The sequence below is a fragment of the Delphinus delphis genome, chromosome 5 (assembly GCF_949987515.2).
Source record: "Delphinus delphis chromosome 5, mDelDel1.2, whole genome shotgun sequence".
Taxonomy (NCBI): domain Eukaryota; kingdom Metazoa; phylum Chordata; class Mammalia; order Artiodactyla; family Delphinidae; genus Delphinus; species Delphinus delphis.
Window position 1 is genome coordinate 1,952,155 of NC_082687.1, and position 22,430 is coordinate 1,974,584.

The 22,430-nt window shown below is 37.3% G+C and overlaps 1 protein-coding gene across 1 annotated transcript in view; it reads right to left on the reverse strand.

Moving 5' to 3' along the window:
- PDGFC (platelet derived growth factor C) overlaps window positions 1–22,430 on the reverse strand; it is a 218,078-nt gene that overhangs the window by 89,445 nt on the left and 106,203 nt on the right. Inside the window, exon 2 of the mRNA XM_060011578.1 lies at window positions 1,688–1,883. Coding sequence (XP_059867561.1) covers window positions 1,688–1,883 — 196 coding nt within the window. The remainder of the gene's footprint in view (window positions 1–1,687; window positions 1,884–22,430) is intronic.

Below are 22,430 nucleotides of genomic sequence, written 5' to 3' on the forward strand. Positions count from 1 at the left end.
GTACATGCGGTAAAATTACAGAGAAAATTGGGAGGTCGAGGAAAAACAGAGAAACTTAAGACAATGATTATATGTGCAGGAATAATAGGAAGGTACATCAAGGAAGCACAAAAAGAGGGATTTCAGAACTATTGGAAGAGTCACTTTTCTCGATTCTCCTACGGTGCGTGACGTCGAGCCACAAAATGCTGCGGTAGGCGTCCTGGACGACAGTATATCTTCTGCGATCTAACCACTCACATGCATCACACACACATGCGTGCACACACGCACGCACACAGGACACTGCCTGTCCCGTCACACGTCCAGCCAGGCGTGCAGGTGTCACGCGGCCCTCCCGGCACTGACCTGTGGGAACAGAACTCCTGTCACTGCCACTGCTGTCACGGATCCTTTTTCTCGGACCCGGGAGCCTCCTGTCTGCAATCAGCATCCAGGAAACTGTGGTAGGTTAACTTGCTACTTTGCAAGGAGGACCAAACCTTAAACCCTCTGCAGTTTTTACAACATTATGTGATCCTCCACATGAAAAGAAGGCAAGAGGTGTAGAACGGCATGGTGAGAAAACATCTCTACGAGGGTTAGAAAAATGGATTTTAGTACGTGTTGAGTTATAAAACATGAATGAGATCTAGGGCAGCTACTTTACTTCTCTGGCTTGTTTGCTTATCTATAAAATGAAGGGTTGAATAACACCATCTCTAAAAATAGCTAGAATAACTTATCCTTCTCAAAGCCTAAAATTAGAGATGTAAGGGAAAAAATAACCTGAAACGCATAGGCACAGAAAAAAGAACTTGAAAGAAAAAATGTAACTATATATAAATGTTAAAGATACAAATTGTGATGACAGCAAGTATAAAGTTTATCTTATCTGTATTGAAATATTTATCTGTAATATACCATAAAGAGAAAATTCTCTTTTAACTTGTATATCAAAGGGAAAATAAAGAACCCCACAAAGAAGCTCAAGTGAAATATTTTCATGGTATACAAATGCCAGTGAAGTGAAACATCTTCCCTGAGACCACCCAACCCTGACAAGTATATTCACATAGGATTTAAAGACTAATATTTGTATGACATACGGTAGGTGGTCTTTTGCGTGGGTGAAATACTCCAGCTGACTCTGGTTCATGAAAGCTTCTAGGAGAATTATGATAAATTTCTACCTGGCCAACTATAATGTTAGCCTAAATGTTTAATTCTGCTTTCAGAACTGGACTTCTTCCTTGTAATGAAATATTCAAATTTCTTAGTTCTGGGTGTATGTACGTATCTATGGATACTGGATAGTATGGATAAAACGTATGCATGGACACTGCTCTTTCTTTTTATAGCTTACTATTTATCTTATTGATTTGGCTATAAGGAAGCTCAAATGTAAAAGTTTTGGCACCAGTGGTAACTCTGGCACAACCTTCATTCCTTTACTTGGCTTTTGATTCTCTATTCCTTATTTTATAAATTGTTTTACTCTGTATGTAATTTTTTTTACCATATATTACCTCAAATTACTATCAGATGTAGATAGAAACAGAGCTTAAATAAGGTTGTAAATTTCTTGGATCATCAGAAAAACGTAAGAGAACAAAAGATGCCATTTAAAATCACAGCCTCAAAATGAAGCAACTTGAAAGACTGTAACAGTTGTTACACTGTTGGAATTTCAAGTATGATCACTTACTTGCATATGTCATCTTCTGGGTCTTCAAGCCCAAATCTCTCATCAAATGTGAGCTGTATCCATACATTTTCCTCTACTGCTACTAATCTCCATACCAAGACCATATTTCTTGGATAAGTATGAGGAAACCTCGGGCTGTGAATACTTCCATTAGTAGACACAGTAATAATTCTCTCATGCTGGGGATCTTGTACTCCTGAAAGTAAAAACATAAGCATAGACACACACTTAGAACAGACATTTCAAAAATTATAGGTTTCAAAATAACTTCTGAAAAAAGGGAACCAATACAAGCCCAAAGTTTCCCATGAACTGTAATTACTAAATGATTTCAACCCTTAAATGACCTCGAAAAACGAAATGAGGTCAAAGCAATGGTATCAATTTCTTGTTGTAAGGGAACTAACAGCGATCTATGAAGATATGAAATTATAAGAAATGTTGCAGGACTTCTCAGTGACTTTAAAAGGCTAACATGAATTTTAAATTTCTAAGAGGAGAATACAGTATAAAATCGCTTCCAAGTTTATTAGGCATGGCAACCTTTTACACGGTGAAACGCCAAAATACATTGTTATTAATATCTTCTTCTTTTGCTTAGATTGTTGGGGGAGACATGAGGGGACGGGCAAATTGAAACAATTTGTTGAGACAAAGGTGTTCTTTTTTTTATTGAAGGATAGTTGACTTACAGTGTTTCAGGTGTACAGCAACATGATTCATTTATATATAGATATTTTTTTCAGATTCTTTTCCATTATAGGTCACTACAAGATATTGAATATAGTTTCCCGTGCTATACAGTAGGTCCCAGTTGTTTATCTATTTTACACACAGTAGCGTAGAGACAAAAGTGTTCTTATATCCACCCAACTGAGAGTTCATAATGAGAGGAAACAAATAATTGGTATTTGGAAAAGGAGCAGCTGTTTACCTACACTAAGAAAATCTAAGAAGTAAGACAGTTACACTTTTTGAGGCCATGCAAATCCAATCCATTGTTTGCTAAATTCCAGTTTAAAAAAAAAAACCTGTTAAAGACTCTTTTATTCAATTTCTAAAACAATTTAAAAGTCCTAAACTGCACCTTGAACACATGAAGTAATGTGCATGGCACAACACCCGACACGTTTTTTGTTCAACTTTGATATACTCATAACATCAGGACCACAATATTATACTGTACCAATACCTCATTAGTTTTCATGATTTAGAGATATGCTTCATAAGACTGAACTTTGTATTTGCAGTATCATACAGAGAGAAGAATATCATTACTTTATAAGCACCATTTTTCCTTTATTTGCCCATTTCCCAACATCCAATCTCAATATATGCATAGTTACTTTCAGAAATATGAAAAAATTCTCATTTTATGGACTCCTTTTAGGTACATCCCATCAAACTGTGCCATACAGAGTTGTCTAAGGACTATTAAATCATTGACATTTTATACTAAACTACATTTTTCTTCTCTTTTTTTTTCTTTCTATTATGGTTTTCTGCCTTTTCCTCTTCAATTCTTTCACTCCCATACCCTACTTCCCTTTTTTTAATTGAAACATACCTGATTTACAGTATTGTGTTAGTTTCAGGTGTACAGCAAAGTGATTCAGTGATACAGACATATGTATCTACTCTTTTCAGATTCTTTTCCATTATAGGTCATTACAAGACGCTGAGTACAGTTCCCTGTGCTCTACAGTGGGTCCTTGTTGGTTATTTGTTTTATAGACAGTAGTACGGATCTGTGAATCCTAATTCCTTTTTGACCAATGGACTCCTCCATGCCAAGTTTGCCTGCTAAGTATTTCAACTCCACGTGCTCTCTCCATGATTTTACACCAATGACCCTGCTTCCCGCTCTGGAAGGCAGACTCTGAGGCGACCCCCGATGTCCCTCATGCGTCAGGAGCCTCTGCCTTGAGTGGGTGGAAGCTGTGACAAGGATGGGGTATTACTCCCAGGATCAGGTCAGTTAACTCTGAGTTAACCCAAAGTTAGATTATAGGAGAAGCCTAACCTAATAGGGTGAGCCCTTAACAGACGCTGGCCCTTCCTGATCTTAGAAATTCCAAGTGTGAAGACACTCAATGGGGAAAATTCTGTGTGGTGGCCTTGGAAAGGGAGCAGGTTGTGTGCCCAGGATGTGGGCGGCTGAGAGGTACCGAGAAAGAGGGGGCTTTATCCTGAAACCTCAAGAGACCTCGATGAATCGGAGGCAGACTCTTCACCAGCCTCCAGAAAGGAATCGAATCTCGCTCATACCTTGATTTTAGTCTTGTAAAAATTTGGAGCAAAAGCCCAGTCTCCCAGGCCTGGATTTCCGAGCTCCAGAGCTGAGAGCAAACAGGGTGTATAAAACTGCGGGTTCGTGGTGATTTCTTACCTAACAGTAGACAATTAATATACCTTCTGCTGTGCGCAAAGCTATTTGATTTGCAAGTATGTCTTTTTGCCCTTCGTTCTTCAACGGCACTTAGAGTAATTGTAGCAACTTTTCATTTAGTATTTATGTGACTCAAAATACATACTTCACACTGATCAAATGCAACTTAAGAATATGCTCTAAGATACTTCTTGAATTCAAAAGACAATGTCAAGGGTTATTTATTAGTGAGAATATGATTCGGGTTAAAGAATACCTGTTTTATTGTTAAAACACCCCAAATACTTTTAAAGCAGCTTTTTCATTCTCTTAAACTCAGCTGTTTCAACAATGAGTCTGTTAAGTATGATTTTATACTGCCTAAGACAAGATAAAGACAAACATAATTTCCTTTGAATATATACAGTGCATATAATGGGGAATATCATCATATTAGTAAATATGCCTTAAGCGCCATAGGATGTTTAAATTAAATAATTATTATTTATAATTATCACTTGTGCAAAAGCACGTTCCCTCTCATTGGGGGCTAATGTTCGATATGGCCATAGGTTATATTAACATATATCAAATAATCAATACCTCTCCTGTGCACATAATTTAGCACCAGTAGATCTCGTAAGGACACAGAAGGATCTATCAAGTTAGATGAATTCTCCTCTATACTGACAAGTTTTTAAAGAAAATGATTATGATCTACTATTAAAATTAAGTTAATACATTGTCTGTTTTCAAAGATTTCTTTAAAAAATGAGATTATTTCCCCACTATCTAACTTTTAATACAATAGCCTGCATATGTCAGACGTGTTTTACAGCAGTAGCTTATATCAAGAGTCCTTCTCATTCTGGCAGCTAATTTTTCTTTTAATGAATTAATTTTTTCCAATCAAATTTATTAAAATATATTATTTGCCCCATTCTGTCTCAAAAAAGAAAAAAAAAAACAAGAGTGCCTTATATCAGCCACAGCACTGTTTACAAATATAACAGTGTTTATGCTTTCATATGCGTAAACTACACGGCTACTAAAAGATCTGAGTTCTATTTTTATATCTTCAGTCAAAAAAGCACATGGCTAAAACGTATATACTTAGATTGTGTTTACATCTTTATTTTTTCCTTTATAGTCCACAATTCCATTAAACTATAATTAAGCATAATTTAAAGGTTGCAAATCTAGGCGTTATTTGTGGTAAAAGAATTGTAAATTTCCTTTGAAGTTAAATTGCTGCTGCCCCAAAATCATCTCAGAACGCAGTGAGGTTTGCCACCAAATACATATGATTTGCACATGACTGTCAACGTTACATGTAAATCTCAAACAACAAGGCCTATAATCGAAAAGGAAAAAAAAGAAGCGACAAAGAGTAGGATCTACCAAAATAAGACGTTGCATTCGTAGCTCAGCTGCTTAAAAACCGTCCTTCCAAACACAGAACTCTACTAGGGTTTTAGGGATGAGACAAGTACCTATTTTGTGACTACTTTATTGAACGTTTGCTTTTCCTAAACAATGGACAGTACACTCAACGGAAGTACCAAAGAAATGAAACAAATGTTTGTCAGCAATCATTAACGTGTTTACAACATACTCCTTGCAATGCATCCTCAACAGGAATAAGTCTTGCTCTTCCAGATAAGTCTTGTTCATCCAGATAAGACAGCATGAAGAGTGAAAATATATACATAAACACTAAATTTTAAAAATTAAAATTAACACCATTTCATATTATCCTACCCAACCCTCCTTGAGGTCAGAGTATTGAAAACTAACAATAGAAAAGGAAAAGAAGGGAGATTAATAATGTGAAGACTCTAAAATTGTTGACTAAATATGTTCACATACAATTCAGTTATGAAGAATCATTACACATCTGTATGTACTCAATAAGTTAACAGTAAAACCAAAGCAATTTCATAATATTTGCCATGCATTTCAGACTGTTAGCCCCTTTAAAAGTATATTTATTGGGCTTCCCTGGTGGCGCAGTTGTTGGGAGTCCGCCTGCCGATGCAGGGGACACGGGTTCGTGCCCCGGTCCGGGAAGATCCCACATGTCGCAGAGCGGCTGGGCCCGTGAGCCATGGCCACTGAGCCTGCACGTCCGGAGCCTGTGCTCCACAGCGGGAGAGGCCACAACAGTGAGAGGCCCGCGTACCGCAAAAAAAAAAAAAAAAAAGTATATTTATTAAGAACGAAAGAGGGAAGGAGTAAGAGAATCATGAAAAGCAAAAAAAAAATTTAATGCTTGAAAATCTGTATTATTTAAAAAGATAACATCAAAAAAGAAGTTCTGTAGGGAGTTCCCTGGCGGACCAGTGGGCAAGACTCCACGCTCCCAATGCAGGGGGCCTAAGTTCCATCCCTGGTCAGGGAACCAGATCCCACATGCATGCCACAACCAAGACCCGGAGCACCAAAATAAATACATAAATAAACATTAAAAAAAAAAGTCTGTGGGCAAGATGTAATTCCTAAAGAGAGAGAAACCATCCGTCCTTCTCCATGCTAACGCTTTAAGTTGGCAATAGCAGAAAAGACCTGGAGGATTAAGAATGAGGTAAAAAGAAAGGCCTCCAGTTTTGGTTTAGCTTTAAGTTCTGAAGAATTCTGGTTCCTGTTCACATAGGGAGGGCGTAGGGATGTGTCCCCATAAACTGGTAGATTTCACAGGTGTCTTGTGAGATTTTTGATGAGTTTACGTCCAAATATATGTTATCTTCAAATTGCATTAGAAAAGGTATTTCTGTAATAGTCAGGTGCACCTATTTCCAGATCCTTCCTTGATGCATACACATGCGCACTGGTCTCACTTGTGCTTTGATCTGCTCACTATTTTTTTTTTTTTTGCCTGTGATAATCCTTCTTTATCTCAATCTTGCTAGTTTTTTATACGGCTATTTCCATTTTCAATCTCATCAACTCTTAATTAGCAAATTTCACTTTTAACAAAAGTTAGTTAAAATCATTTGACATATATATACATGCACACATACCAACATATATATATGTATTTGTTGCTAGTTTCACTGGCTCCATAAATTGGCACTTTTTGCCTAGAAAATCCAGAGTAATCTCACCTAATCTTACTTGATTCTGTAGCGAGAACGTATACTTGAACTCCACAGCGCAAAGAAATCGCTCTCCATAAATTCCAAACTATATAGAAGTACCTTGTTTTCATGCTTAATATTCTAAATTCTGACTATTGTACAAAAGTACAATAATACTTAATACAATAACACAAAAAAACTGAGGCTCAAGTTTTTGTTTTCTTATTGGCTCCATCTACTGTTTCCCATACTTTAAAACAACAGCAAAATAAAACAATCAAAAAAAGTTAGTGTCGTCTACCTCAAACTGTTTACAAATTGCAAAAAAAAGGTTCACTAAGGAAAAATAAAAGATTGCTATATTCAGTAAGCCATAAAAACAAATGCAATTATTTAAAATATGCCCAATGGAAGTTCTTGAATTTATTCCAGGAGATAATCATTTTATGCCTCAAGGGAATGAATAGTCAAAAATCATATATTGAGAACCTATTATGTTTCATGCACTGTACCAAGGGCTTGGGACATCAGAACAAGACAAAGCCTTGTCCTCTTAATGTGACAACTTCTAGGACTGTCATTTAGTATCATTCCTAGACTAGGTATTCTAGTAAATACATACTCAATTATCAAAACCCACTTCAGATGTCACCTTTTATGGAATGTAATCCTTAATTCCCTTTGTACATTCCTTTAGGGCTGCATTTTTAAAAATGTATTTTATTGAAGTATAGTTGATTTGCAACGTTGTGTTAATTTCTGCTGTGCAGCAAAGTGATTCAGTTATACAGATATATACATTCTTTCTTATATTCTTTTCCATTATGGTTTAACTCCAGGAGATTGGATATAGTTCCCTGTGCTATACAGCAGGACCCTGTGGTTTATCCTTCCTATATAACAGTTTTCATCTGCTAATCCCAAACTCCCAATCCATCCCTCTCCCACCCCCTCTCCCTTGGCAACCACAAGTCTGTTCTCTATGTAGGACTGCATACTTTAATCATCACGCGTAGGCTGACGTTTCTGTCTTTTCTGCCACACTCTGAACTTCTAGTGAGGTAGAAAATCTTCTAGGCAAAACTGATTTTGAAGTCTGTAACCAGTATCTAGCTCTATGCCTGGCACATGGTACCACATAGTACATATTGTTAGTATAAAGAAACTTGATATCTTGGAACTTGGCAATAAAACAGTTTCAACATTCCATCCTTCATTCATAAGTTTCCAGAGACAATACATATGAGAATAAGAAGCTTTTACAATGTACATTCCTCCCCAATTAAAATCCCTTAATTCATATTTACTCCAAGTTCATCTATTATAACCTACATATATATTTCAGCTGAAGGTGACAGATTACTCATTACTGAGATTTGCCATTTTCTTAACATACTAACTCATTTTAAAATAAAACATGTTTTATAATTTTACCACACTGAGAATGCCACAATTATTGTCATTATTTTATCTTAACTCTGAACTATGAATCAGTTGACAATAAAAATCTGTTATTTTGTGACTTCCCTCTTGGCGCAGTGGTTAAGAATCTGCCTGCCAACGCAGGGGACGCGGGTTCGAGCCCTGGTCTGGGAAGATCCCACATGCCGCAGAGCAACTAAGCCTGTGCACCACAACTACTGAGCCTACACTCTAGAGCCCGCGAGCCACACCGAAGACCCAATGCAGCCAAAAACAGAGTAATGAATTAATTTTAAAAAATCTGTTATTTTAGGCAAGACACTTGATATCAAGGTTTATTTTTTTATGAACTAGAGATAATCAGAGACTGTTTTAAAGTTCATATGAAACGATGCTCGTATAAACTAACCACCTTGATAATTACAAATCAGTATGTATGTGAAGGAGAAACTTTGTCCATCATATTCGACCTAATTCAAACACAGTGAGAAAGAAAATTTATTATCAGGTATCCAGTTTTTCTGATGTTAGTAAATAGAAGATTGCTATGGAAGATAATGCAAAATTGGTCAATATGTATACGGAATCCAATTTCACAAAGATCAAACTGATGACGCAAGAAGCAGGAATTTTTCGGCAGTGATGCAAATTTCTGATTCCCTTCTACAGGCTGATTGCAGAAGGAGGAAAGAGGATAACTTTGTAGAAATATGCCATTTCTTTGACTTGGCACTATCTTTAAAAAGAGGTTTGAATTCTTTTGTATCTAAAAAGAAGTAAAAGAATTCAGCCATAAGCCTCCTACCTACCTATGAGCAAAGGTAAGAAACGAGCGTCCATGTTCAGAAGTGCATAGCAAATCTTCCAAATGCAATGAGGGAAAGTTTATACACGGGCATCCGCATAGCATCCCTCCCCCTGCCCACCAGCGCTGTGAAGCAGCCCTGGTTGACTCTACCCAGAAATATGCCTGGAAAATCAACATGAGTCCATTTCCCTCATTGCATGGATGGCTCTAAGGGGCCAGAGTGAATCCAATGGCTTTTTTTTTTCCCCTCAACAGTTGGGGATTAGACCATGTTGGGCACAGAAGTAAGGTCCAGAGCTGCTGTAGCCAATAAGCTGTCACATTAGAATCCAGTCTGATGGAAAAGTCAATGCACAGAAGTAGACAGACACACAGCAGTACAGCAAAGTGGAACCAGATCCCAGCTCAAACCACGCAGTAAATTCAGCCCATCTCTGGGCTCCTCGGGTACATGACTAAACAAATCACTTTTACTATTATTCGAGTTACAGTTAAGATTTTTACGCATGCGACCAAAATCAAAATGGGCCGTGGTTCAGGCCCATTATCCTGGCGTGATTATTACTGGTGTTCCCTGTTCATGCTTGAAAATATCTGGATTAACGTTACAAAGGACACGGCAAGTAAGACCTATAAAGTTCTGCTGTTGAGGCACGAGATATAGAAATGGTAATGATTTGACAGCATGGTATTTTAGCCTTAAGGTAGTGGTAAAAATAACCTGTTTGGGTTTTATACAATGGGGTATGACATAACATTTTCAGTGAAGGCTCAATTATGGGAGACATACTGGCAATAATCTTCTTACCTCTTACGCTGCAGGATAAATCGCCAAGTATATAAACACAGAATCTCCTTAAAGCCTTTACTGCACACCAATTAGTAACGAATGTAATTGTATACACACACATTACACACACCATTACACAGAAACATGTTGGAGCAATGCTATTAGTTTTTCTTCTGCATTAAATTGTGCACTATTTTACATGCCACAAGGCGGCTAAAACCAGAATATAGAACAGAGACAAATGAATAAAAGAAACGTTCACTTTAAAGATTCACTATTGATTTCATTTTTTCAATATTTAATTGACTCTCCTGTTGAATTAAAACTATTATTCAGTGTAGAAAGTTTACATTAACTACCAGGAGCTCTGAAATATTTTAAGCAGCGAAATGTATTTACGTGAAATATTATGACACATGATTAAGCACAAATTCATATTACTTAACCTCTAAGAAAACAAATATGCTTATTTAAGAAAAGCTATGTCCAATAAAGAACCTAGTCCATTTGGACACTCAGGATCTGCCAGTGTATTGTATCTGCGCTGGACGTATCATTTACACCATTCAGATGGAATTTACCAGCAATTTCCAATGTGGAAAGCAGTGACCTATTTCTTTGTGAACACACAATGTCTAGTACAGTAGTGACGTTTTGATGGGAAGATGTTTAAAATGCATCAAGGAGGGCTTCCCTGGTGGCGCAGTGGTTGAGAGTCCGCCTGCCGATGCAGGGGACACGGGTTCGTGCCCCGGTCCGGGAAGATCCCACATGCCGCGGAGCGGCTGGGCCCGTGAGCCATGGCTGCTGAGCCTGCGTGTCCGGAGCCTGTGCCCCGCAATGGGAGAGGCCACAACAGTGAGGGGCCCGCGTACCACAAAAAAAAAAAAAAAAGAAAAAATGCATCAAGGAAAATAATCATGAAACAGTAATCAATACAAACTTACTCGTTAAATAAGGCCATTCGTATATGACTTAAGTGAATTTTTAAAGTATGTTTAAAATTCTCTCTTATGTTAAACTCTGAATTAGGCAAAATAAATGATTTCTAAGAAACAATAAAATAGGAACCTGTTTCAGCCTTAATATATTCAACCATCATCAGTGTTGAAGAATGAGACTTTGCTGCTTCTAGTTATATTTATCATTAAAGATGAACGCATATAATTTATAGGTAATGAGCCTATGAGTTTCTTACGAGTAACATCCAAAGATAGGAAAAATAATAAATTTGGTCACTTCTATGCAAATCGTGTCCTCCCATCTTATGTTTTAAATGTTATTAATTAAACACTCTCAATAATGGGGAGCGTTTGGGTTTGCATCTCTTTCCGTAAGCAACATTTGAGGTTTACAAGTTACATCTGCAGCAGGATCTTTGGTTTCAGTGGTAATTCCACATCAAGATAGCAGGAATAAGAGAAGAGCAGTTACCCTGGACGTGACTGCCCTTCACAGGCCACGTTCAAGCAGACTTATGCTCATGAATATTCTAATCATTCTGCCCTGCTAGAAAACATCACCTCCCTACCCCACCCTCCAAAACCAACAACTGTCCTCAATCGTAAAGCGATGTTAGAATGTGTATAAAACACAACTGTGAGACTTTTAAAAGAAGTGGAAGTCGCAAATGAATAATATCAATAAAACACATAATTTTGGTGGGGAAATAGATTACTTAAATTTTATTTCTCAAAGCCAGGGCATTTTTTTATAATGACCAGGAGATATCAAATCATGCCAAGCTATTTCATCTCAGTGTATGTTATTTTATCATCTAGTTGGGCTATTATAAGGGAGAAAATAAGCACAAACATGAAGATGTCGAATAATTGGCCTGAATATAAGCGTTAGCAGAGTTCTCCCGCAACAGCTAGTTTTATGACAATAGTTTTAAAATCAAACCGAAGATCCAGAGACGAGCGGTCTAAAAAGAGGAGCTGAGACACAGGCTGGAACAGAGTCACGGAGAGACATATTTTGAATTTTGAACACGATTTCAAAGCAGGAACTGAACTGAACTTTACAGAGTCCACTGGAAGTTTCGTCTGTGAGGAGGGATGACTCTCGGACACTCCTTATCACTGGTTCCTTCAACGTTATTCAAAAATACCTACTCCCCTAGCTTCTGATCTCAGGGAAGGTTCTGAGGATACGTCTGTCAGACTGGACGGTGTCAGATGCCACAAGAAGATTAAGAATCCTTCTGCGTGGTATTTGCACTGTTTACGTGACTGTAATCTCCAGCCAGCAAATGGACCAGCTGCATTCGTGACCTCCCAGCAAGGGAAGAGACCTGTCTCAACAGAGCATTTCCTTGAAAATTCTTGCCCATGAAATCTGATTTTGATGCTGAAAACTCTCCACCCATGTTTCCTATAAATCCATCCATCCCTCTTCTGAAAGAAATCAAACAATTGTCCAAAGAAATGGAACAAAGTTACGGAAACACATGCCCAGGGAGTGAGGGGAAGCAGGAGAAAACTGGCGGGAGAAAAAGTACACATTGTACTTAATTAAATTACAGTAACTGTAGTAATACTAATTACCTTGACATGTGGCTATCTATCACTCTTATTTTCCAGTAGAGATCAGGCTTTTTAAAGAAAGATATTCATAACAGAAGCCTGAAGAACAACTATACTAATCACTTAAAACACATGATTTAAATTTACAGAGATCTATTCCTGCAGAGCCACACAAACCGTCAAAATATTTATTTTATAGCAGCCATCATACTTTCAAATTTGATTGCAATGTTGTAATCCTGTTAAAAGTCATCCGGAACAAAAGATTTACGATGGGGAAGCAACATACCAAGAAAAAGCCCCTGATATAAAAAAATGTATTAAGACTTTTACTCAGGAATTAACAAGAACCTTTTATTCAGTAAGTTCTGCCAAAGAAAGTTAAGTATCAACGAAGGATGAAAAAGAACTCTAAGAAACACCAGAATAATCAATTACACTTTGAGAAACATGCTGCTAGTCTCTCTACACCATAACAGCCAAAGCAATATGCCAGGGGACGTTACCTTGAACACATCAGAGAATACACAATTGAGAACAGAGATGTTTCAGTAAGCATGCTGCAGTCTGCAGATTATTAGGAATATGAAAACAGCCCTGAAGCACCGGCACAACTGGCCAGACGTTTAGAAGCACAAGGATGTGAGGACTCCCACTATGAAAGGAAAACAGTCAAGTCTACACTTGCTAACGTCGAAGAATCAGGTAAGAATGTGATCCCACCTAAAGAAATTCTCTGCTTTAGCAGGGTTCATTGTGTAAACCTTAATCACGTGAGATGATGTCAAGCGTGTATAAGAAACGTTTAAAATGGAGAGTAAATAAAATATATGTTCCGCTTACCTTTCAAATGTTCTCTCTCCTCTTTTCTATGCCAGTCCAGATGCTTGGGGATAGTTCCTCCCTGCCAGTAGATGGAGATAGTAAAATTGAGTCTTTTGATGACCTCAAATCCTAATCTAGGGGGTTCAGAATCTGCAGTTTCAGATTTTGGAAGTCAAAATAGTTTGAATGACTGAGAAGACGCACAAAGTTTGTAATAAGTGTTATCTGAGTCAGTCAAATGAACTCGTATTCATCGTCATTCGTAACAATCCGGAAGGGAGAGGTCTTGGCTGGCATAGAAAAAAATTAAAGAAAGAGCATTATTTTGTAGGATACATTCCCTTGACGCTCCATTCTTCCCAGATCCTGCGCGTTTACTCAACTAGTATTTATCAAGCAGCTACTCAAAATTGCAGGTTACGGACCCGATGTTTCCGTACACATTATCGCTTTAATATTTTTAACAACCCTGTGAAGTAGTAATAACTATCCCCTAGTATCTCGTCCCAGAAACTGTATTTTTAAAAGTTCCAAAGGGTGAGCTGACTCTTGCTTGCCAAGGTTCTGTGGTCCACACGATGCTTAGTTCATGGCTTCTCAGATCTAGGCAGAATTAAGTTTCTCCTTCCGACTGATAAAGGGACCTTGAATCTACCCCTTCTCCTCCTCACAAGTAAAATCTAGGTTTCAATATTCTTCGTCGTCTGGTTGTGCCTCGATTTCAACATAACATATTCTGGGAAACTAGGGCATTATACAACCACTTAAACAAGAGTAATACCAAATTTGTTCGAGAATGACTGACTAAAATAAAACCACTCTCTGTATACAAGTCACTGTAGTCTTTCTGCCCAAATGAATACACTAATATTTATACACCTCTTTCTAGTTCTTATAAATCAGGTTCAGATTACAAAATGTTTTCTTATACACAGGTTTCTTCCGGCTACCTCAACAGCCTGAAAGACCAAATGTATTACGCAAACTTTATTATTGTAAAGATAGAGTTGGTCGTCACAGTAAGTTGGCCATATAATTTCTTGTCCAAACCAACACATTTTTAACCCTGAAAGAGGGCAGTATTATTAACTGTGTCAGGACCACAGATATAAACCAGGACGGTCCCCAGACAACCTGGGCACACGGTTACCCTAATGACAAATGACAGCATTAACCTTCAATCCAGGTCTTTTGTGTTTAAATCAGGAAATCTTTCACCCTGAACATCTGCGTGATGAATTCTTTAGTGTATGTTTTCCTCTTAGCATCTTTAGTCAACTCAGCACACCGAGTAGAACTTTTTGTTTTCATAAACTTGGTAATATCTATTGCTTTCACAGTACGTTATTTCAAGGTAAGTTACAACAACAAAACAGCAAAAATCACAATCCTAATAACTTTTTCTGTTTAACCACTTTTTAACGAGTTATTTGTGAGACCTTTCTAATACTACCAAGGAATCGGGAGACATTTTTACCAGTTATTGCTGATTTGCTGGATTCTGGCTCCATTCCAGTGCTTGGACCAATAAGTTTGACATTAATTCTACCTCTAACTATAAACAGCTTCCGGAGTTTGGTACTCCTTAACAAATGATAAATTCCTTATTAATTGGGAGAAGATAAAAGATCATTTAAAAGGTACTTTAGTCCATCGACCGATGAATGGATAAAGAAGATGTGGCACATATATACAATGGAATATTACTCAGCCATAAAAAGAAATGACGTTGAGTTATTTGTAGTGAGGTGGATGGAGCTAGAATCTGTCATACAGAGCGAAGTAAGTCAGAAAGAGAAAAACAAATACCGTATGCTAACACGTATATATGGAATCTAAAAAAGAAAAAAAAAATGGTCATGAAGAACCTAGGGGCAAGATGGGAATAAAGATGCAGACTTACTAGAGAACGGACTTGAGGACATGGGGAGGGGGAAGGGTAAGCTGGGACGAAGTGAGAGAGTGGCATGGACATATATACACTACCAAATGTAAAACAGATAGCTAGTGGGAAGCAGCCGCATAGCACAGGGAGGTCAACTCGGTGCTTTGTGACCACCTAGAGGGGTGGGACAGGGATGGTGGGAGGGAGACGCAAGAGGGAGGAGATATGGGGATATATGTATACGTATAGCTGATTCACTTTGTTAAACAGCAGAAACTAACACCATTGTAAAGCAATTATACTCCAATAAAGATGTTAAAAAAAAAAAGAGAGAGTGCTTGAACTGGTTTTAAAAGTTTAGCTCTTAATTCTCTTAATTTTTCACTCAGGGAAATGGACAGTGTAGTTTACTATGGACCCCAAAATAAAATAAAATTTAAGTCAAAAAATAAAAATAAATAAATGACAGCATTAACCTTCAATCCAGGTCTTTTGTGTCTAAATAAAAAAATCTTTCACCCTGAACATCTGTGTGATGAATTCTTAAGTGTATGTTTTCCTTCAATTAGGGTTAAAAACTATAGAAAAATGAAGCTATACTAAAAGTAAAAACTGCTTACCTTTCACAGTGAGTGCTGTCTCACGCACATAATCATTTACTTACTTGATTATTCAATTTTTAAAGTATCTGTGTGTAATTTCATTAACAAACTCCAAAAGATCATGGATTTTGCTTAGGTTTTTGTTTTGCTTTGTTTTCATTGTTTGTTTTTTTCCTAAGGTATCCCCCCACCAAAATAACATAACACCTCACCCAAAACAGACACTTAATAAACATGTGTTGACAGGAAAGGCCCATGTTGCAGCTGCAAACACATTGACAAAGGAAGTTCAGCAGATAAAAAGGATGGCATGTGGGTAGACTCCTGGCATACTGCTGCTCCCTGAAGATCTCTGGCCTTTAGAAGAATCAACCAAAATCCCTCACATTATATGCAAAGACGCCAGCAATCTACTGCCACGCCATCAAAGCTGTTTCTATGGAATTGAGTTATACTAAATTCACATTTGGAATTACTTCACTGTATCTCTGAGATCTCAAAAAGAAACCTTCAAGCAACTGTAAGATTTCATCTATAGAGCATCATATTCAGGGAAGAAACTCTTTTTCCCTTTCTGAGATCAAAAGTCAAGTACCTATTTTAAAAACTAAAAATCCCCGTTCTCTCTTGGTCAGACTTTAGAAACACGTATATACGAAACACGGACAAAGTTGAGATTTTCACTTCACAATTCCCTTTCTTACACGATTCCAAGATCAAAACGTGTTTTAGTTAGCGTTATGCTTTGATTTTTCTGTGCCAGATGAGAGGTATAAAAGGTAATGTTAAGAACTGATTGTGAGCATTATGGGATGGTGGGATAATACAATAGCACCATTATGGCGAAGAGCATGATATAGGCTGGTCTATACAGAATATAATAACGTAGGAAGTTGTTGAGACAGAAAACAAGCCTTGATATAATTTGCTAAATAATGCCTATAATCCTCTCTTCCTTTATAATTGCTCCAATTATAAAACTAGGATTCCTCAAGAATGTTGAACTGATGAACCAAGTATAACAAGAGCTATTTTTTGATCCTTTTAAACCGTGGCTTGAGAAAGTCTTGAGAACCTGATGAAAGATATGAATGTTCAAGCCAGAAAATTATATATCTAAATACAGACGCTCATAATTTTCACAAAATAGCATATAATTTCAGAGTATCCATCCAGTCCCTAGAAACTATCCATGCACCTTTTATCTATGAAATCAAGGCTAAGAAGGCTTTGCTCAAAAATAACTTGTCCATTATAAAGCAAAACGAACACAGAACCATTTTGGTAAAACAGCATCAGTGCAAAAAAGTAAACAGTTCAGCAATCAGGGATTAAAAAAGAAAATTATTCTGAAAGACTAACTTGAGTTTTGGAGTAAATAAAATATATACGTATGTGTATACATACATACACGTACATATATACATATATACACACATACACACATAGTAGGTGTAGCATGTTTCTTACATAAAAATAATGACAATATTTCAGACTTCCAGTGCAACTGTATAAAAGTGTTTAAAATATTTCCTGGAAAAATGTATCTAAAATGTGTAATTTAGAACAATCTAAGAATTCTTTACATTCACTTTTCAGTGATATTCTTCAAATATTCTCTTTTCTGGAGAAATTTTAAAGATTTGTTATCAAGAAATGTATACAAAAAACAGAAGTAGACTCACAGACATAGAAAACACATGATGGTTACCAGAGGGGATAGTGAAGGAGTCGGGGAGATAATTAGGAGTTTGGGAGGAACACACACACACTACTATGTATAAAATAGATAAACAAGGTTCCACTATATAGCACAGGGAGCTATACTCAATATCTTCTAATAACTTCTAATGGAAAAGAATTGGGAAAAGAACACATATATGTAAAAGAAATGTATACATAAAAGAATATAAGATAGTTTTTTAACAAGAAGGATTGTTTACTATAATAGTTTATAAGTGCAAAGGACAGAGCAATTACCAACGTTTGAGCACTAATTGTGGACAAGTAACTGTCGGGCACTCACGTGAACTGTCCTACAGCAATACTGTTAGGGAGTTAGTAGAAGGAAAGAAATCATAAAGATAAGAGCAGAAATAAATGACATAGATACAAAGAAAACAACAGCAAAGATCAATGAAACCCAAAGCTCGTTCTCTGAGAAGATAAACAAAATTGATAAACTTTTAGCCACACCCATCAAGAAAAAAAGGAGAGGACTCAGATCAATCAAATTAGAAATGAAAAAGAAAAAAAAGAAAAAGGAGAAGTTACAGCTGACACCACAGACATACAAAGGATCATAAGAGAATACTACAAGCAACTATACACCAAAATGGACAACCTGGAAGAAATGGACAAATCCTTAGAAAGATACAACCTTCCTAGACTGAACCAGGAAGAAATACTGTTAGGGAGACTCTGGTATCACTGCTCCACCAAGGAGAACATTTCTAACTTCTAACAACACATCATAAGCACAGAGAATTAAAAAAACGGTATTTATCAATGTGCCCCCCCTGCCCCCAGGGAAGATGCTCCCACCTGCAGGCATGGATTGATAACAAAGCTGCCTTCTTCTGGGGCAGCTGTAACTGTACCCTTAGGGTGGGTAGTAACAGGAGTTCACGTACTTTGAAATGGGCTGTGGTTCTCCTGAGCCATGCAGGGGGTCAGATAGCATGAAGCAGATCTAATTCAATCCTAGTTCTTTGGTGACCGATTCATTTTCAGAAGATACTTAAGACAGCATTAGAAATTTTCATCTACTTTTGGTTTTAACAACCCAAAAGCCCGTTCAGTCAGGCTGAAAAGCAGTTATCACAAAGATTGCATATGCTGTTATTTTTTGCTTCTTAAAGGAGTGTTATAATGCAATTAAAATCTTTCACCAGACTTTCTATTTCATAAGGGAGATTAGAGAAAGTTTCAAAACACAACAGTACTGTATATATTTAAGTCCTCTGTAGGTAGTTGAATATTTTACTCAATAATATTAACTAAAACAGTTTTTTCTTGACAAATGTACAGTAGGTAGGTTCTTTCTTTAGTGAGCATGGTACAGAAAATGTATGGGAAAACAGTGCACAGTGAGTACAAATTCAATCAGCATTGGACTCAGGCTCATGCAAGGCTCCGGAATCATCATCATTCTATACTTGTCCCTGTCGAGTGTAAGTGAGGGGGAGAAGAGACTTCAGTAACTGTGATCTCCTTCGTATCCTTCATATTCTCCTACTCCATAAGAAGTATAGCACGCAGTAGGGTATAAACAGTCCAATATAAAGAAGTCCTAAAAAGCAGTTTAATTATAATTTAAAAAATGTCTTCACCCCCAAATTTCATGTTTTAGTCAAGAATAAAATATCTTAGCATGCATATGAAGCTGACATGTTTAGTAAATCATGGACAGAACATATTCTAAGTAGAATTAGACTTCAGAGCTATGCCTAAATGTTGCGGTCAACAAATATTCATTGACCGTCCACTGAGTCCAGGGCGTAAGACAGGAGCCGGGCTGCTGCGGCCTGGTGGGCCCAGGCTCACTGCTCCACACTCGGGTGTCACTTACTTGAAGCACAAAGCGCTAAGCGACAATGCTAGGTGACCTTTCTACCTCTTGAACTAAGTGACTTTGAAAGGCATATCCTAAGTCTCTATAGTCACTTAAGGTCTCCGTTTGCTTCAGGAGACAGTGGTGGCTGGTGAAGGTCCAGGTGGAAGTTGGCAGAAGCGCTACGTGGACATCACGGCCAAGGCCAAGTGTACGTGCCAATCAGTTCAAGCGAACCTAGCCACCAAGCGTCCCACAGCCGGCTCTGACCTTAAGCAAAGCAGTAAATCACCTAGAGAAGGCTTAGAGAATTGACAAACGCTCACTAAAACCTCAGGGCGTTCCTGTTTTAAGTGATGTGTCTCTCTTGCTGTTCACGAGCATGTGATTATAGCTAGTTTTAATATTTTAAACAGAGTTCTTAAAATTAAAACCATAAACCCCCAATATGAAAGAACTGATGCAGTGCTAAGAATCTATGGAAGTGTCAAAGAAAAATGTGAAAGTTAAATTCAAGCCCCAAAGACCAAATCATGGGATTCGCTGACAAAGTAATGTCATGTGAAGAAACTGCATGAATAAGTATTTTGTGGCAATAAAGGCAGGATATTAAATACTATGAATGTCATGCAACTATCAGCCGTACCTGTCATTAAAAAGAAAAAGGAGCATTTTGAAAGTTCAGACGGAATATTTTTAGCTAACGTAAAACTAATTCTTGAGCTGGGAACTTAAATCTTTCACAGGTCATTTTAAAGTCAAATAAAATTTTATTACTACAAAAACAAATTTTTCTCAAAATGATTCCTGTGGAAACACTGCTATTTAAGGATTATCTGTCACCAGCTTTGAAAAGGTAAGTGCATCTGTTAAAGAATTCATTTAATAATGTTTTACAATGAACAAAAATCACCCAAGGAAAAAATGGATATATAAAAATAACTCTCCAAAATCAGAAGCCTACAATTTTTTCATACATTTTCAGAGGCTGATTTTATAATAGTTTGCTACCGTCCGCCAATGGGACGATATGACAGTTACCGACTGCTCTTCTAACTGCTTCATTTGATCGTGCTACCCGGCGCCTCTTCCTACTTCCTTTCCTACCTTAGACATCTTAGATGCTGCAGAACTGCATCCTCTTCTACCTAGAGTTCCTTCTTCTGCAAGAATTTGTCCTCAGTATTCTATGTTCCCAAATCCTTGGCGACCTTACTTCTTGGACTGAAGTCCGTATCTTCCACAAGCATATGCTCTTTGAATCTAGAGCAGTAGCTCAGAACTCTCTCCCAAGTCACAGTCACATTCCCACGTGTCTGACTAGTCCTGTAAATCAATATATCCTACTCCAAACTTACGTATAAGGTCTAGATCCTCTTCTACTTTTTTTTTCTAATTTCTATAAACGGAATCACCATTTCACCAGCCACTTAGCCTCCAAATCTTATTTTTTACTTTAACTTTTGTTTATGACACTACATGGCCAATTTAATATGACTGAGATGATTTTAAAATAAAACGTGGCCTAGGACACGCTTAGTGCTCAATACATACTGGTTACTGTTGTGTCTGCAACTGTCTTCAGTATGGATTACTCAGTTTGATCAGACAGCAACCTTGCTCTTCCTGTTCTGTGACCAGAGTTTTGCCACCTGCGAGTAACAGCATATTCGTGTACTACTTGGACATACCTATAAGTGAAACAAATCTTCTATATTAAAATCAATACTGATAATCCCATACCTCCTTAAGGAACAAACTTAGGAAGTAAACACATTTCGCCAAATATGCCTATTCATGTCTGGTTTCATCAGAGTGAATTTTTAAGTGAACACAATGAACAGGGAAGCTGTTTCTGATTTTTTTTAAAACGTTGGTATGGTTTTTTCACACACGTATACACAAAAGTTTAATATTAGGAGTCAATTTTGAGTGTTTCACATCTTATTTAAGGAACTATAGCTTATAAGGTCAAAGGGATATTCTTTTATATTTCACCCCTGAATGTTTCTTAAAAAAGGTTTTTGTGTACGGTACGAATCATGTTTAATTTCATTTATTTTCCCATATGGATGGCCAATATTCTAAACATTTCTGTATTCTCTGTCTCGCAAATCAAATTGCTGTATGTATATAAATCAATTTCTGGTTTTTTTGTTCTTTTTCATTGTACTATGTGCCTATTCTTATACAAAAAACACCACATGGTGATTATGTCTTTATAATACGCTTCAATGCCTTGGTTACTTACTCATGGCCCCTTACATTTCTACATCAGTTTTCAGATTAGCTAATCAAGTTCCATGAAATTCTACAAGAATTTCATTGAAATTATGCTGAATTTATAAAATTATGGGAGGATACTTTACATAATTGTAATGTTAAATTCGCCCACCAGTAAGCATGGTATTTCTCTCTTCACTTATTTACAGTTTATGTATTCCTTTCTTTTTAAGACGATTTGAACAACTCCAAAGACAGCTACTGAAAATGGAAGGAACAAGTATAAAACTGCTGAGGAGTGTGCTCCTATCAGCTAGGAAATGCCAACGTCAGATTTGTGACAACATCCCAAAGCCAAGTCCAAGGGTGGGGAATAAAAACAGATGCACAGCGGAGAAAGTAACCACTGCATATAGCCCTCAAAACTGTCAGCTGTCCAAGTGTTCTAAAGCTTGGCTGGCTCCCATCACCAGAAGAGACACTGTCTCACTTAATCCACCTGCACAGCATTAACAGTTCTCCAGCTACTATTTCCATACAATTTCAATTATCTTCACAAAGGTCTCACACACCTTCTTTCACACGAACTGAAAGGCAGCAGTTGTGTAGTTGTCATGAATAGGAGTTTTTCACGCTATTTACAATGGGTTCTTCATCACGCT